Source organism: Magnolia sinica, chromosome 17 (assembly GCF_029962835.1).
Source record: "Magnolia sinica isolate HGM2019 chromosome 17, MsV1, whole genome shotgun sequence".
Lineage (NCBI taxonomy): Eukaryota > Viridiplantae > Streptophyta > Magnoliopsida > Magnoliales > Magnoliaceae > Magnolia > Magnolia sinica.
The window spans coordinates 65595235-65613606 of record NC_080589.1 but is presented as its reverse complement, the minus strand read 5'-3'; the positions used below and the strand labels follow the sequence as shown (position 1 = coordinate 65613606).

General features: G+C 40.3%; 1 protein-coding gene across 2 annotated transcripts in view; it reads left to right on the top strand.

The window, feature by feature from the left end:
• LOC131230206 (ATP-dependent helicase BRM) overlaps positions 1–17969 on the top strand; it is a 34497-nt gene extending 16528 nt beyond the window's left edge. Inside the window, exons 7-14 of one of the 2 annotated variants that reach the window (XM_058226022.1) lie at positions 1304–1396; positions 1474–1557; positions 2357–2560; positions 12170–12412; positions 12492–14075; positions 14598–15143; positions 16056–16298; positions 17103–17969. In XM_058226022.1, coding sequence (XP_058082005.1) covers positions 1304–1396; positions 1474–1557; positions 2357–2560; positions 12170–12412; positions 12492–14075; positions 14598–15143; positions 16056–16298; positions 17103–17741 — 3636 coding nt within the window. In that variant the 3' untranslated portion in view covers positions 17742–17969. Of the gene's footprint in view, positions 1–1303; positions 1397–1473; positions 1558–2356; positions 2561–12169; positions 12413–12491; positions 14076–14597; positions 15144–15964; positions 16299–17102 lie in introns of those variants that run through there. The other variant, XM_058226023.1, reaches the window with a different exon arrangement.
• Positions 17970–18372: the final 403 nt, after the last annotated feature.

Below are 18372 nucleotides of genomic sequence, written 5' to 3'. Positions count from 1 at the left end.
TCCTAAATTGTCTTGACACTATTCATCCGAATTTAATAATTGATTTCCCCACAAATTTCTTAAGGGAAATAGTATCAAATGGTTAGGGCCTGTTTGTTTCAAAGATTACTACAATAATGTGCTGTATTGTAATGTAAATGGGTAATGATTATCACTTCCATGGTAGTCCAAAGTAAAGCCGTATGCAATACCAGTACCACTCTCGCAGCTTTAATTTTTGATATGCATGTAAAGTACTCACCATGATTAGATACACATGGATAAAATTTGCCTAATATGTGTTATATCCACACTGTCCATCCATTTTGCAATATCATTTTGGGCATGACCCCAAATATCAGCTTCATTCAACACTTCTATCAGCCGCAGGAAGTTTTCAATGGCATGCGTTCAATCCTGACTCCTTTCTGTGGTGTGGTCAATTTCCGCTTTGGATGTGCATCATTTTTTGTCTCTTTCCGTAAAATGATCTGACAGGTTGGATGGATAGTGTGGACATAACATATACATCATGGTGGGGCCCACAAAACTATGCCACATCAATGCGCCTCCGCCCATCCAAGTTGGTGGTTATTCCGACGGATAACTATGATTTGACAGCTTGGTTTATCCAATCGGGGACAGGGAGTAATGATGTGAGTTTTACACCACATAACCGTGGTATTTCAAGGAACCAAACAGGCCCTTAGAGATGTGCATTAATGGGATGAGTTCTACATATTACATGAATTTTGGGCCATTTTGGGGGCATTCAGTCTCAAAGTGGCCCAAAACTATTCATCCGAATTTAATTTTAAAATATAATTTCTCATCACTAGATTCATGCTCAGATAAACTTATTCATATTGAATCATTGATAAAATTAAACGTAGGAGTTTTGAATTAAGTCTAGCCTCTCAAATTAATAAAATCATCAGGTAGCCTGAGATAACATTCTTACTAAAGAACGAGTCGTTGCACGATCATAAACATGTTCAAAGCCAGAAAAAAAATTGGAATCTTCTCATTTTTATTTTTTGGAAATTTTCTAATTGTTTTCAGTTTTTCTTTTTCAAAAAAGAAGTAGGCCGTTGTGTGGCCATAGCAGTCGTTATGGGTAATGGTTGAATGGCAGGCAATTATGCTGGTGGATACCACTATTAATATCTTCGACTCATTATAACACGTCCAGTTTGAGTTGCCTATTCTGTGCATTTAATTGGTGGGTTAATTGTGAGTGGTTGCTTCTTTAGGCGCTTTGATATCCATCTATTATTTTAAATGAGTTGAGTTGAGATAAAAGTAATGTACCTTCTATGAACAGGTCATGGCATTGATGGCTTATTTGATGGAATTCAAAGGGAACTATGGGCCTCATCTTATAATTGTTCCAAATGCTGTATTGGTTAATTGGAAGGTCAAATTCTTCTTTTCAAGTTTATTAATTGGCATGACTTTCATTATTCTGCTGGCTAACATCTTTTGTCTTTTCAGAGTGAGCTACACAGTTGGCTGCCTTCTGCATCATGCATTTTTTACGTTGGTGGAAAGGATCAACGCTCAAAGTTGTTTTCTCAGGTAGGATCCACAAATTTTCCCTTGTTTTTCATGGGCAGTTCTATATTTTTTGACCAATCACCTACAACATGTTCATATGGTTGTATACAAGCAGTCATGGATGCATCAGTATGTTTTTTTTTTGCAGCTTTATTTTGATTCTGCAGCAGCTATGATGGTGTCAAATGGCATTCTTCTTGATAGGTGGCAACAATGCATATCCATCTGAAGAACCAATCTTAATCCTAAGATTTTCCTTTGGACTCGAGAAGCCCTGCAACTTTAACAATGTTGTTTGTTATAATAAAGATTTTCCCATTCATAAAATAAATGCCATTTGTTATAAATGAGGCTATTAATTCAGCTTGATATGTTTCTCATTGCTAATATTCTCGAATCTGTTCTTGATTGGTGCATCCGTATTTTTATTGTGGTCTTTGTGATGCCATTTTCTTTGATTCATTTACCAAATCTGCGGATTTGCTGCACTGATCGTGATGAGGTTTTTTATTCAGCTGAACAGCCTTTACCTATTGAATTTTCTGTTAGATGAGATTCCTGAAGCATCTATTTTGCTCCTTTTGTAGCCAAATTGGTATTAATCATGTCCCATGGAGCTCCACAGTGCATGATTTCTTGGAAGGGATTCTCACTTTTACAGAAATCTTTTACACACACACACACACACACACACACACACACACACACACACACACACACCCTTCTGAGGTTCTCATTTTCAGATTCTTACATCTCAAAATACATATTAGCCCATTTAGTTATTTTGCTGAACCTTATTTTCTTGATATGTGTTCTCTAGGTGGTTAGTGCCATGAAGTTTAATGTACTCGTTACAACTTACGAGTTTGTGATGTATGATCGTGCAAAGCTATCGAGAGTTGACTGGAAGTATATTATAATTGATGAAGCTCAGCGTATGAAAGATAGGGAATCAGTTCTGGCACGTGACCTTGATAGGTATCGTTGCCAGAGACGGTTGCTTCTGACTGGGACTCCCTTACAGGTTTGCTCAGTAGCCTTTAACTCTTTTTTATACTGTCTTAGGAGGTTATCAAACTGAAAAAGAGGAAGAAATAGAACTTCTTGAGATGGTTATGTTATATAATAAAATTCTTATAACCGTATTATCAATTTTGAACCTGTCTTATTTCTCAAAAAAAAGAAAAAAAAGAAGACCCGGACTAATTCCGAGGTACATTGACCTTTTACCATTTTTCATCTATTACAGCTTGTAACCTAGGAGTAAGTACGTGTAAAAGTTAATGTTGCAATTATAGAAAACTTTGTAGTCTATTGTACGATCTGTCTTGTAGCTCTCTTACTCCTTTGTAGCCTTTTCTGGATTCTCATTTGATTGCTTTCATTGGTTGATGTAAACACAGACAATCGTGAGATGCTGACTTTGGGGCAGAGACTAAATTAATCGCAATAATGAAATGCAATATCACTACTATTGAAGTTCACAGACCCTGCTATCGATGGATTTATTAACAGTACAATAGCTTGTAGTTGACTGGCGGCTTCTAATTCAGTGGTTGCATGCTATAAAGGCATTGAAACTATTGATTTTTGTAGAGAGCTATCATCACAGTGGTTACTGTAAGCTTTGCCAGTGTTTCTACATAGCATATATTCTGCATTGTAAAGTCCTCATGTAAATTTGCTTTTGCTTATTTATTTATTGGATATTGTGAGAACAACTGTGTTCTTGGATGTGGTTTCAAACTCATGGTTGTAGACACCATTGCAGTCGGATTAATTTGGAAATGTACAATGGAAACTATAGTAGGTAGATTGGGTCTCTCTGGATACTCGGAAGTTAAATGTAGATGGGAGTGCTTTGGACAATCCGGGTTAGGTGGTGTTATTCATGATTGTAAGGGCTTCTTGTAACCCCTGTGGTCAGTAGTGACAAGTTGGGCATGTCTTTGACTTACCGTAGACAGGTCTGGTGGACAGATGTTGTGGGTTCGCAAATATGGCCTGTGGCACATGGACAGAGCTGCACTGGTGGACCAGTGCAACAGTAGGATGCAAATGCCAGGAGTTGTGAGTACATGCTTGGACTCCAGTACTCATGTGGGCAATCAGTCACATGGAGAAATGGAAGGCATTTATTTATGGTCAGGTATTGCAGGGAGGGCTGTTATCACAGTTGGCACTCAGTCATTGGCTTTGGCACACATGGCAATGACCCTAGACACATGGCACCAATTCCAACTAGATGTAGCTACTTTGTAAACATGTCTTTTTAAGACAACCCCTTGTGCATTGTAGAAAAACTATGGGCAAGTTTACTATATACGCCATTTTCCCTTAGTGAAGTATCGAATGGTTGGGCCAGAGTCCGTAAGATCTTGTTGCCTGTGTAACTTTTGTTTCCTTTGACTTTACTAAGGTCTGTAAACCTAGGCTGCACCGTTTGGCTATTATCGTAGGCCAGCCCCCTAACATTTCGGTATCAGAGCCCTGTTGATGGACACGGGACTGGCTCTTGTTGATGGTTGGTGGGAGCACGATGGAACAATTAAAGAATCGTTTGACTCATCTCAAGGAGCAAGTCATGTCGCTGGTGGCCACTGTAGAAGGATCGTTGGCATATGAGTCACGATTGGTCATGTTCATGGAAAAGGCTTGAACTGCTAGAAAAGTCTTTGGTTGCTCAGTTCAAGCAAGGCTTGGAAGATCTGGCCAATGAGTTGGCTATTGTGAAGTGTGTGGTTCTTGGGTCTTTTGTTAGTGGCGAAGCGTACAGGGTGAGAGTGCCTGAACTGACTCCCTACAGTAGAATGCAGAGTGCTGAGGAGTTGGAAAACTTTCTGTGGGGGGATGAAACGGTATTTCAAGGATCCCCATACACCTGAAAGTGAAATGGTTACCATCACATGTATGTTTCAGGGGAATGCAAAGTTGTGGAGAATTCATGTTGATGATGCGATCCATTTAAGAATTGCTACTTGGACCGTCTTGAAGAGTGACCTGAAGGAGCTGTTCCTTCAATGCAATGTGGCTCAGGGTTCTTTGTGAAAATTGCAACATTTGGATATGGTTTGTGAATTTGTCAAGCAATTCCAGTCTTTTTTTTTTTTGAGAGAGAGAGAGCAATTCCAGTCTTTGACGTGGGATGTCAAGAAGTGTCAGAGGATGACTAACTGTTCAATTTCATGTCTGGTTCCAACCATGTTCGCAAGGGAAATACGATGGCGGGGTGTGAAAGATCTTGCGTCGCCGATATCTGTGGCTGATAGTCTGGTGGACTACAAAGTAAAATGCCACTGGATCAGAAAAGAATAAGGACAAATCCTCCAAGGTTAGGAATAAATCATGCCATGAGAAAAAATACTCATCTCTTATGGATGGACAGCAGGGGAAGTGTTCAAGGCAAACTCTGGTTGTTTCATTTGTCAGGGCGCTCATCGGGCATGGGATTTTGTCCAAAGAAGGAGAAATTCAATGCGTTGTTGTTTGGAAGCCCGGATTTGAGAGTAAATAGGTGTCTTTCAAATCCAAAAGTCGCCTTTTTTTGTTTGGCAGCCAAGTATTCGGTGGTAAATGGAATCAGAGGTATTTGAAATACACAATTTTGGTGTTTTGAAATCTCACTTTTTGCTATGATTCGAGTGTAATCCGAGTGAAATGCCTTTTTTGGCTTCCTTTTAAAGATAGGAGAGTCGCACGTGTAACAAAGGTGTCAATAGGCTACTAATCTGTTGTACACGTGGCATGTTGATGATACCCTAAAACAATACGACGATTGGTTGCAACACGAAAATCACATCAATAGAATGATCCAACTGTCCAAACGTTGGCCATCTAAATTGACGGTTACAAAACGTTGGCAAGTTGCTTGTTTGTTATCCTTGCGTTTGTGGTCCACTTGAGGCTCAAAATTTCCTCATCTTTGGCCAAAGTATATATTTCAATGGGCCTATTACAATCATTCTATCAAATATCACACATTTATACTAATTTGGGATATTAAAGTTGATTTAATTAATCAAATTCGGGTCTTGTGAATATACTAAAGATTTTCAATACACTCAAACTACAAGCTTCCAAACAGTTCCAATGCCTTCCTGCCAAACACAACTGATGATTTAGAATATCCTTGATTCTAGTGTAATTGTGATTCGGATTCCATTGCATTCCAAATACAAGGCTCCCAAACAGGCCAATGGGGTGAATACTTTGCAATTGTTGGTATTTGAGATAGTATCCAATGGCATATTGTTCGTGCGATGTTAGGTATTGGTGCCACTCACAACTTTGTTGCTAATAAGAATGTCACACAATTGGGCTTTATAGTTGTTAAAGGCCAAGGTCGTATCAAATAAAGTAGTAGTCTTAGAGGCGAGACCAATTGTTGGTGTAGCCAAGGATGTGTCACTACTTGTGGGAGTGGGTTGGAAAATGCAGTTTGATGTTGTATCCTGATGACTTGGAAGTGATTTTGAGATTGGTTTCCTAACAATATAGAAATGCCTAAAAGATTGTTAGGAAAGTATTAAGTGAAGCTAAACTTAAGGCTTATGATGATCTTTAGAATAGTTGTTGATGAGTGAACGTGAGAAAGATGTCTTGAAACTTACAAAAATGAGAGAGAGGAAGAGTAGGACCTAGATGGTATTAAATGCATTAAGAGTGATGACCAGAGGGTATTAATCAAGTGCAATGAGATCAATGAAAGGTTGGAACCTTAAATGACAATAACACTATTAGCACAGGGATAGAAGGAACCATGAACTCAAATGATGTCAGAGCCTATAAATACTTTCGTAGTATTAGGATATCTGATGCCGTATTTTAAATAGCTTCATTGTATAGCGTGTAGCTTATGCTACGTAGCATAGCTTAGCCTTAATGCTACATAGCTCGTGTAAATAGTTCAAGTCACGTGTAGCCTATGCTATATGCTAATTTTGTATACGCGACACGCTACATAGCCTATGGTACACACTACATAGTTTACACTACAAGTTATTTTTCACTAAAAAATTAAAATTAGTTAATGTTTTCAGTGATTTGTTGCATTTTCATTTTTTTTTAAAAATAAAAAATAGTTAATCTTTTCAATAATTTTAGTAAAATAATATAAGTAATAATATTAAATCAGTTAGGTTTATCTTTCTTTCCCTCTATACTTCAATCTTTGCCTTTGTTTTTTCCCTATTATTTTAGGCTATGTTTAGTTGCACAAAATATCATTAAATTTCATCATTATTCAACTTTGGTGCAAAATATCATGATATATATATATATATATATATATATATGGCACAGCCAAGCACAACTTTAACTGAAAAGTCTGAAAGTAGCGTGTAGCTTACGGTGCACGCTATGTAGCTCAAGCTTCATGCTTTAGAGGGGTGAACACTATTTGCTATTTAAAACACTAATCTCAGTGAAAGAAGTTTTGAGAAAGATGAAAACAGGAAAGGCCCTCGGATTAGATGGTATCCGTATATCAATAAAGCTTTGGAAGTGTCTGGGAGATATTGGGTTATTTTGGTTGACAATGTTGTTCATCGAGTTCAGTGGTAGACATTGTGTCTCATGAGGTCAAGGGTTCGAGAACCCATGCGTGCGTGGGTGGTAGTGTGTGTTTCTCACCTTTAAAAAAATTCACGAGTTTGGAAGATCAAAGAAAATGCCAGATGGAGGAAAAGTATCATGGTACCTATTTATAAGAATAAATGAGACACAAAGTTGCACCAACTATTGTGGGATTGAACTTATGAGCTATACTATCAAAACTTTGGAAAAGAGTGATTGAGCAAAGACCAAGGCATGGGACGAATGTATAAGAAAATTGGTTTAGTTCCATACTAGGGAGGTTTTTAATTTTCTTAATTTTTATTTATTTATTGTATATTTTACACACACCCTCACATCCACACACACCACATGGTTATTCGAACCCATGACCCTAGTGTTGAAACCCATGGGGTCTACCACTGAGTCATGAGTGGGGACCCTTGGATCTTCACATGGTTTTTATTAACGTAGAGAAAGCTTATGATAGGGTCCCTAGAGAGTTAATCTGGTGGGTGTTGGGAACAAATGAAGTTTCAAGAGGATATATTGACATGAATAAGGATATGTATGAGGGAACAATAACAATTGTGACCACTAGTGTAGAGAAGTGACTTCCCAATTATTGGTGGACAGATGTTTTGGGTTGGCATACATGGCCAAGTGTTGCATGCAGACAGCTGCACAGGCATACTAGTGCAAGTGCAACAATATGATGCAAGTGCTGGGGGTTGGGAGCACATGCTTGGAATCCAACAACCATGCGGGCAATCAATCAGTTGGGGAAATGGAAGTTATTTATGGCAGGAGACAGAGCTGCACCAACTATTGTGGGATTGAACTTATGAGCTATATTATCAAAACTTTGGAAAAGAGTGATTGAGAAATATAGGGAGAGGAGGAATGAATTAGAGAAATATAGGGAGAGTGATTGAGAAATATGGGACGAATGGATCAAAAAATCGGTTTACTTTCATGCTAGGGAGGTTTACCACTAAAGCTATCTTTTATGTAGTTAATCAATGGAGAAATATAGGGAGAGGAGGAAGGATCTCCATTCTGCACATAGTTTTTATTGACGCAGAGAAAGCTTATGACAGGGTCCCTAGAGAGTTAATCCGGTGGGTGTTGGGAAAGAATGGAGTTTCAAGAGGATATATTGACACGATTAAGGATACGTATGAGCGAGCAGTAACAAATGTGACCACTAGTGGAAAGAACTAAGAAGGGACTTCCCAATTGCTGGTGGACAGATGTTTTGGGTTGGCACATGTGAAGTGTGGCATGCAGACAGTTGCACAGTCAGACTATTGCAATGCAAGTGCAAAAACATGATGCAAGTCTTGGGAGTTGGGAGCACATGCTTGGAATCCAGCAGCCATGCGGGCAATCAATCGGATGGGGAAATGGGAAGTTATTTATGGCAGGAAGGGCTGTTATGACCAGTGTTCGAAATATCGGTATCGCACAATGTATCGCACCCTTGGGATACAGATACGTATCGGTTATCGCATGGGATATATCGTTTGTATCGCATAATTTATCGCACTTTTGGGAAACATGGGGAAACATTAAGATAATTGTTGATTTTTTCAATGAAACTTCAGGGATTATTTAAAAAGACCCTAATACACACTTTTAAATCATAAAATCTCAAAAAAGAAATGGACATAATAGGTTTCCTTTGTATATTGTACTAAGATATGCGGTGTGCGATTGAACTATGACAACTATATTCAGTATCCACCCCATCCATCTGTTTTTTCATATCATTTTAGGACATTATTAAAAAAAATGAAGCAGATCCAATAATCAAGTGGACCATACCATAGGAAACAATGATGATTGACTATTAGTGGGCCACAAAAGGTTAGATCAAGCTGATAATTGTTTTTTCTCTTCATTCAAACTTCTGTGAAGTTATCAATAAATTAAGTGCCTAATAAAAAATATAGGGAAAATCAAGGTGCACCCTAAAAAGTTTTTAATTGTATTGTGTTCAACCACCATTGTTTCCTTGAGTATAGTCCGCTTGAGACGAAAAATAAGAAAGATCTAACGATCAAGTCGACCACACTAAAAAAGGTAATGGGGGTATTAAACGTCTGCCATTGAAACCCTCAAGGGGTTCACGGAAGTTTTGGATCAATATAAAATTTGTTTTTCCTCTTAATTCATGTCTTTGTGACTTTATGAATAGATTGGATGGGAAATAAACGTTATGGTGGGCCCTACAAAATGCTCTTGCATCTAATCCCACTGACATTTAATGCTTAGTGCATTTTAATGCAACCAAGCTTATTATTTGGTGTGGTCCACTTGAGCGTTGGATATGCCTCATTTTCGTACTCATACCTTAAAATAATATGAGAAAAGGGATTGACGGTTTGGATGTACAGATACATCACGGTGGGCCCGACCACAGACCTGCCTGTTCGGAGCTAGGGACGGGCGGGGGTAGTATGCAATCCACGTCCTTGTGTGGTACACCAGCCAATCCGCTTCCTTTTGGACCAGATTTAATGTTATATAGCCATTCGGAGAGATTATTTTAGATCATGAGCCAAAAAGTAATTAATGTCCAAAGCTCAAGTGGACCACACCACAAATAGCAGTGGGACAGTGATTCTCACTGTTAAAACATTCGTAGGGCCCACCATGACTTTTATTTTCCATCCAATCTGGTCACGAGGTCACACAGACCTGGACGAAGAGGAAAAATAAATATCATATTTATCCAAAACTTCTCTGACCTCAAAAGGGTTTCAATGGTAGACGTTCAATCTCCTTCTATTGTCTGTTGCTTGCAGTGTGGTCCACTTGTTCTCTGGATCTGTCTTATTTTTCGGCTCAAGCCTTACGACGAGCTCGCAAAATGGAAGAACGGTTTGGATATAACGCATGCCTTATGATCGGACCCACAACACTTGATGACGTCAACACTCGGTGGTGTGCGGTACACCACCCAACCCAAAATCACTAAAGAGGGCTCGGACGCTCTTGTGTTTCGACGCAAAGAGGGTTCCGGAAGGCCGGAACCCTAAAATCTCGCCCAAATCTAGGAAATTTCAGGTCTCACGATGATTTCTCGACATTTCGGAGATGATTTCTCCGGATTTCGCTTGGATTTCTTCGGACGTCGATAGATTTCTCTCCTGTGACCCGGAAATGTCGACCACGGCCTGATTCCTCGCCGGAATCTCCAAGAAAGGGGGAAGTTGAAGAAAATTTGCAGAAAATCCTACTTACTCCAGCCAGGTGTGCTCCGATTTCTTCTTTTTTTTTTTCTAATTCAATTTTTTTTTATTCTCCACAAGCCGGATCCGATTTTCTGTCCGTGCATTTGTCTCCGACGATAATGGAGAGGAAATCTCGCCATATCATTGATATATTGTGCGATATCGACGATATATCGGCCGATATTGGGATTTTGAATTTTTTGGTATCTTCCGGTGGTTATCGGGGGTGTATCGTCTCGCAGTGGTGCGATACCAATAATATCGACCGATAGTATCGATATTTCGAACACTGGTTATGACTTATGAGAGTTGGCGCTCAGTCATTGGGTTGGCACACATATTGGTAAAGGACCCTCGACACATGGCAGCAGTTGTAGCTGGATGTAATTACATTGTAACCACATCTCACTCTTTTTAAAGACAACCCCTTAGCATTGTAGAGAAGCCACAGACGACTGTACTGTCTATGTTGTTTTGTTCCCTTGTTCCCTTAACTTCTACTTCTTGGCAATTGGCTTTACTAGGGTCCATGAACCTTAGGCCGAACGGTTTGGTTATTATCGTAGATCAGTCCCATGACACTTGCCCTCATGGTTTAAGGACCACCAACCTTGGTGGATTCAAACCATGTGGGGTTTAAGGCCATAGAACTGGATTATGTCTAATTTGGACTAGCGGGCTTGGGCCTGTGCCTTTGGCTATTGCCCTGCACCTTGGAAAAGAGTACATTGTTGGTCACAACAAGATGCGGTGAAGTCCCTCCGATCTCTTTTATCCTTGGTCCTAGGGAGGCCAATGATCTAGCTGATAACTCAGCGGAAGTCGGGGATAGGCAAACCCTTTGTGTGGGTTCCCATATTCATTGCCTTGGATTGCTGTGTATCCTTGTTCTTCGATTAAATTGTCGTTACTGATAAACAAAACTGCAGAAGCCACTCTTCATTCTTCAAATCCAAATCTGAATCTTAAATGTGTTGCGGAACTGTAGGTTGGCTTTGTATCTCTTGGAAGCCCTACCTGCACCTTTTCCCAATTCCTACCTTCTTATTAGAGCTAGTGTGGAGCAAGTTTGAAGATAAAATTACAAGTGACACCTGTTTGTAAATTTCTTTTGTTAACAGAGAAGTTTCTACCAAGCATGATGGGAATTCAAAGAAATCCATATTCAAATTAATTAAAGAGTCAGAACCTTTCAGAATGTTGAAGAATGTCAAAGGTTAGTATGGGCCTGAGTAGTTGAGGCACGCCATGAAATCTGAATAATGCACTAAATTACACAGGTTTATATGATCTTCTTACTGAAGGTCTGGCTGGTCTCCGAAAGGATCTGTTGCTTCTAAGTTGTTTTGAAGAGGAGAAACTTAAAAAGAGATTTAAGGTTCATGTAAAGTCTGATTAGTGGATTTACTGATCATCTCATCTTGTGTTCATAGTTGAGTGTTCTCCAGTCACGCTATTAATGTAATGGGCATATTAACATGCAAGTACATAGGCTTGGAAAATGGAAATTCTCCAAAGAAGACCTGGGAGTGAGGTTGTTCTTGTACATAAAGGTTAGGAAATGTGAAGTTTCCCAGGGAATATCTAGTCATCCATTTCTTCTAAGTAGGTACCTTTTTAGGGTAAAATGGAAGTATCTAGTCGGAGATGTCACACTTGGAAACAATGGCTAATCTTCAAATTTTCAGGGAAAAGATTCTTTTTGTCCCTATTACAACTGTGGTTCTTTTCTTTTCATCTTTCTTTTATTATTATTATTATTATTTATTTTGCTATGGTTTAGGTTGTTGACCAAATGGAATTTATTGTTTTTATTGATTGAGTTGATCATGTCTTTCCAGAATGATCTGAAGGAGCTTTGGTCCCTTCTAAATTTACTCCTCCCAGAAGTATTTGATAATCGCAAGGCATTCCAAGATTGGTTCTCGAAGCCCTTTCAAAAGGATGGCTCTTCAGAAAGTGCAGAGGATGACTGGCTTGAGACCGAGAAGAAAGTCATCATCATACACCGTCTTCATCAAATTCTGGAGCCGTTTATGCTCAGACGACGCGTTGAAGATGTCGAAGGTTCACTTCCTCCCAAGGTATGTTTTCTTCCCTAGTCATACCTGGTTAAGGTCTGTCTATGGTTGATAATTGTATTGATTCGGGGCTGCTGGACAGGTCTCCATTGTTTTGAGGTGTAAAATGTCTGCAATCCAAGGTACCATATATGATTGGATCAAATCTACTGGTACTATCAGAGTTGATCCTGAGGATGAGCAAAGGAGGGTCGAGAAGAATCCAATGTACCAGGTCAAGAAGTATAAGAATCTTAACAACAGATGCATGGAGCTGCGTAAAGCTTGCAATCATCCTTTGCTTAATTACCCTTATTTCAGTGACCTGTCCAAAGACTTCCTTGTGAGATCTTGTGGAAAGCTTTGGATCCTAGATAGGATTCTCATAAAACTTCAAAGAACTGGACACCGCGTGCTTCTCTTTAGTACCATGACAAAGCTTCTTGATATATTAGAGGAGTACTTGCAATGGCGACGGCTCGTCTACAGAAGAATTGATGGAACAACTAGCTTAGAAGATCGTGAATCAGCTATTGTGGACTTCAATGCCCCTGATTCCAATTGCTTTATCTTCTTGCTCAGTATTCGTGCTGCCGGAAGAGGCCTGAATCTTCAGACTGCAGACACTGTTATCATCTATGATCCTGATCCAAATCCCCAAAATGAAGAACAAGCAGTTGCCAGGGCTCATCGCATTGGACAGAAGAGAGAGGTCAAAGTCATATACATGGAAGCAGTTGTTGACAAAATCTCTAGTTATCAGAAAGAAGATGAATTGAGGAACAGTGGTTCAGTTGATTTAGAGGATGATCTTGTGGGTAAGGGTCGATACATGGGATCCATTGAGAGCCTTATCCGCAATAATATTCAACAATATAAGATAGATATGGCAGATGAGGTCATAAATGCTGGGCGCTTTGATCAGCGCACTACACATGAAGAGAGGCGTTTGACTTTAGAAACATTGTTGCATGACGAGGAGAGGTGTCAAGAAAATGTTCATGATGTTCCCTCACTACAGGAGGTGAATCGCATGATAGCTCGGAGTGAAGAAGAGAGAGAGCTCTTCAATCAGATGGATGAAGAGTTTGATTGGACGGAGGAGATGATCAAGTACAATCAAGTTCCGAAATGGCTTCGAGCTGGAACGAGAGAAGTAAATGCTGTTATAGCTAATCTATCTAAGAAGCCACCAAAGGACGGTTTAGTTGTTGATTTTGGCATAGAACCAAGTGAAACTCCTGGTGATGTATCTCCTACCAAAACCGAGAGAAAGAGGGGGCGGCCAAGGGGTTCCTCCAGAATAAAAAAGTATTCCATGTACTTGGAGATAGACGATGAAAATGTAGAAGATTCTGAAGCAAGTACAGACGAGAAGAATGGGTATTCTTTGCATGAAGAAGAGGGAGAAATTGGAGAGTGTGAAGATGAAGAACTTAGTGTGGCAGTTGGTGCACCACCCAATAATACGGATCAGTCGGAAGATGAGGATCCAGCCGCTGGCCCCTATGAATTTCCTCGAGAATTAGAGGGTGCTAGAAGCAATCATATGTATGAAGCAGGTTCGTCAGGATCTTCATCTGGAAGTCGAAGACTGGCTCAGACTGCAACCCCTTCCATATCTTCCCAGAAGTTTGGATCTCTTTCTGCACTAGATGCTCGGCCTGGCTCTCTCACAAGAAGGACGGTATGTCTCCTTTCCTCAAAGAGATACTTTGCAATGCGTGAGCTAGAGTTTTGTGGTTGTCAGTTGGTACAGGTGGCCTATGATGCTGTGATTCAAACCGTTGATCAGACTCAGTCTATGGCTGATTGGTCCTAGTGTAGGAAGTTTTCAACGTCCCATGGACCAAAAGTCCCAGATTGAAAGATGCTGCCTTCAAATATTTGAATATCTTTTGGTTGAATATGGACTTGCAGTATTTTCTTTCTTAAACATCTATTTGCTAGCAACCAGTTGGAGGTTTAGGATTTTCTAGGTTGGAGAGTTTTGTTGCATTTGTTATCCACATTGGAGCCCATCATCTCAACGGTTTGGATCACTAAACCACGAGCTCCCTTGTAAAAACTGAAACCTGAACGGCTCACATTTCCCGGCCTGTGTTTTGTGGACTACCTCTTCAAATATCTATTCTTTGTAACTGTTATTCATTACATGGTTGAGTACTTTTTCCTGTTCGCTCATTTTATTCTGCCAAATTCTTGCCAGGGTGATGATCTAGAGGAAGGAGAAATTGCAGGGTCAGGTGATTCTCACATGGAACTCCAACAATCTGGAAGTTGGATTCATGAACGAGATGATGGCGAGGATGAACAGGTGTTGCAACCAAAAATAAAGCGGAAGCGTAGCATTCGCGTTCGTCCTAGGTCTAATTTAGAAAGGCTTGAAGAGAAATCTAATGGTGAAAAGCTTTTCCCTCAGCGTGGGAGTGCTTCTGAACTGCCCTCATCAATGGACCATAACTATGAAGCACAATTAAGGATCAATCCCGAACTCGAGGGATTCAGCGACCCTGTTGCTGATAGGCATGATCCAGTTGACTCAGTTTCAAAACAGAGGCACAACTTGACATCACGAAAGGTTCCCGGTTCTTCGAAATTGCATGTTATGCCAAAACCCTGCAAGTCGAATAGTTTGCGAGTCCCTGCTGTGGATTCATCAGAACACTCTAGAGAATGCTGGAACAGTAAAGCTATGAACACAGGTGGGCCTGTATTTTCTGGCACAAAGATGTCGGACATTGTTCAAAGAAAGGTATGCATCTTTGAATTAGCGGTTACATTCATCAAATTTTTTTTTTTTTTTTTTTGAATCATGTCAGGGTGTCCCCGCCCCATTTTGAGGCGAGACTATTCCCTACGGATGCACGCAATCACCCGCAAACCACGTGCATCAGGTAATCCTTGGGAGGGGAATCGAACCCTCATCACGGTTACATTCATCATAAAAAAGCTAATCTTCTAATCATCTCAAAAGACATGATACGGATTTTGAGTAGTTTAAAGATTAGGAAACTGCAACTTATGAAATGGAATTTAACTCGATGTTTACGTTGTTTGATGATAGCTCCAATATTAAGAACCGCATTGTCAAATCATCCGAATGTAACACAATCTTGAATGGAAGTGTACCCTACTTGAATGCAAAATGGAAGGCATGGTGCCGTTTATGTGTTTAGCTGCATGTGATCTGTATGTATGCGTGCATTTTTGTCGGTGGGCATGGTAACATGGTGGTTGCATAGTGACAAATCTTGTTTTCGGCAATTTCTTGGCCGGGGAATTTCTCAGGAGATTTCCAGAATTCTATTTTTTTTCCTCGCAATATTATCGGGAAGATATTGCCGAAAATAAAATAGTTAATTAATATTTATTATAAATTAATAATTGCATGCAAAATATATGTATAAAATGGTTTCTCTAAACTGTGTTGAACACATTTTGCTTTAAAATCACGAGAATAAAATTGCTAAGATTTTGAAAATCTCGCAATGCTATCGCTATTATATTGTTTGATCTAAATTTCGCAAGAATGTTATGAGATTTTTAAAAATCTGGGCAATATTTGTTACAAAGGTGTTCAGAAGATGATTTCCATGCCATGCGTGATTATGAAGATCCTTGTGCTCATGTGGAAGTAGCTAAGTCTGCTCTCATTCTTTCGCAGTGCAAGAATGTGACTAGCAAGTTCCAAAGAAGAGTAAATAAAGATGGTCATCAGATTGCGCCAATCTTAACGGAGTTTTGGAAGAGTGAACACCCAAGTTACATGGCTGCGAATAATCTCTTAGATCTACGGAGGATTGATCAACGCGTGGAGAGGTTAGAGTATAATGGGGTGATGGACTATGTGTCGGACGTGCAGTTGATGTTGAAGAGTGCAGCTCAGTATTGCGGATACTCTCACGAGGTATGTTGGACGTGTCGATAATATCTCATGTTGAATATTGTATTGCAAGACTGCCTCACTTTTCCTTCCTGGTTCCTTTTTAGACCTGATCACCTGCAGGTGCCTATACCACTTTCTTTAGTCACAAGATGAAAAAAATAATAATGATTTTCTCCCCTCTTTTGCATCTTCTGGCTGAAAATGTCCTGCACCGCAAGTACAGTCACTTGTAGATGATCATCTCTCTCTCTCTCTCTCTCTCTCTCTCTCTCTCTGTGCATTAAGATGGGGCCCTTCAGTAAGATCTCCCACATCAGATGATTCATTGTAGCCAATTGTTGAACATGGGACATTTATAACCATCATCATCATATAAGCCTTATCCCATCTAATTGGGGTTGGCTATCAAGGGCCATATCTTCAGACGCTCTAGCATGAGTTTTGAATGTGGTATTGTTCCTGACGCCAGCTGCGAAGCACACAACCACCCTCCTTTATCTGGGCTGGGGTTCAACAATGAAAGCACCCAACTCTCACAGGTGCAATGTAATAGAATATTACATAGATTGATTACAATCAAACGATGTCTAATAGTCTATTACATTGGGACATTTATAACCAATGGACCTTATTTAATGCGGGGCAAAGTCCGTTGGTGGAGGTTTTTGGGGTTTTTCTCTCTTCCACCATGGGGCCCAGCATGTGAACCATCTGGCTGAATTAAAGATGGGACTCTGCATATTCAGTTCACTAAAAAGTAACTGCTTGATTGGAGAATGGCATGCATGCCCCTAGGGATCTGAAGCTGTGTAAATATTGGTGCAGGTGAGATCGGAAGCGAGAAAGCTACATGATCTTTTCTTTGACGTAATGAAGATTGCATTCCCGGACACAGATTTCCGGGAAGCAAGAAGTGCCCTCACATTTTCGAGCCCTGGAGCCACAGTCGCCCGTTCCCCGAGGCAGGCCGTGGCCAGCCACACCAAGCGGCACAAGCTGATCAATGAGGTTGAACCAGAGCAGGGTCCCATGAGGCAATTGCAACGTGGGCCCAGCCCCACTGGTATGGACGCCAGGACCCAGGGTCACCCATCCAAGCCCCACAAGGAATCCAGGCTGGCCAGCAGTAGCAGCAGCCGGGATCATGGTCCACCAGATGAGGCCCCGTGGCTGACCCACCCAGGAGATCTGGTCATCTGCAAGAAGAAGAGGAAAGACCGGGACAAGGCCCTTGTTGTCAATTCAAGGAGTGGCCCAATGTCTCCTGTCAGCATGCCTCGCAGTGTCAAGGTCGGCCCAGTGAGGACCTATCAACCACCCCATCAGGTGGCACATCCGCACAAGTGGCCGGCCCAGCAGGGCAATGATGGTGGCAGGTCAGGGGGTCTAAAAGAGGCCCAGTGGGCTAAACCTGTAAAGAGGATGAGAACAGATGCAGGTAAAAGGAGGCCAAGCCATTTATGAGAGATCTCACAGTGTACATATATACAATGTGATCGGCCAATTTTTCTTCCCTATTGATTTCAGGTGTAAGTGTAGTGGGCCATCCTGCCTGTACAATTAAGTCGGCCATCTCCATTTGTATCCTTTATTACCCTTTTTTTTGTTTTTTGTCACTACCATATAACTTTCAATCAATATGGTAGAAAAAACAGAAATGAAAAAGAAAAGAAAATCCATTTTGAGTAGGAATTTATACTGGTAGACTGAATACTGGTAGACTGAATGGTCTGTATGGTTTTGAGTAGGAATTTATACTGGTAGACTGAATCATTTGATCAGTTGATCGACGGTCTAAGATCACAAACTGGTTCCCTGCTATTGTTCTAAGAAGGATTACCAAGAAAGAAACAAGTCTATTGGAAGAATGAGGATATGCTTTTGGGGAGGTTTTTTACATAAGTGTAGTCTATTCTAGAATAGTCTAAAAAAGCGATTGGAAAGTGGTAGAGAATGATATCTATATAACTGTGGAGATTTCTAGAGGTGCAGAAAATGGTCTAATGATTTATAGAAATTTTTAGAAAAGTTTTGAGAATTTTAGTGGAGTCCAGTAGAAAAGTGAAACATTTCAAAAAAATTGTGGAGATTTATG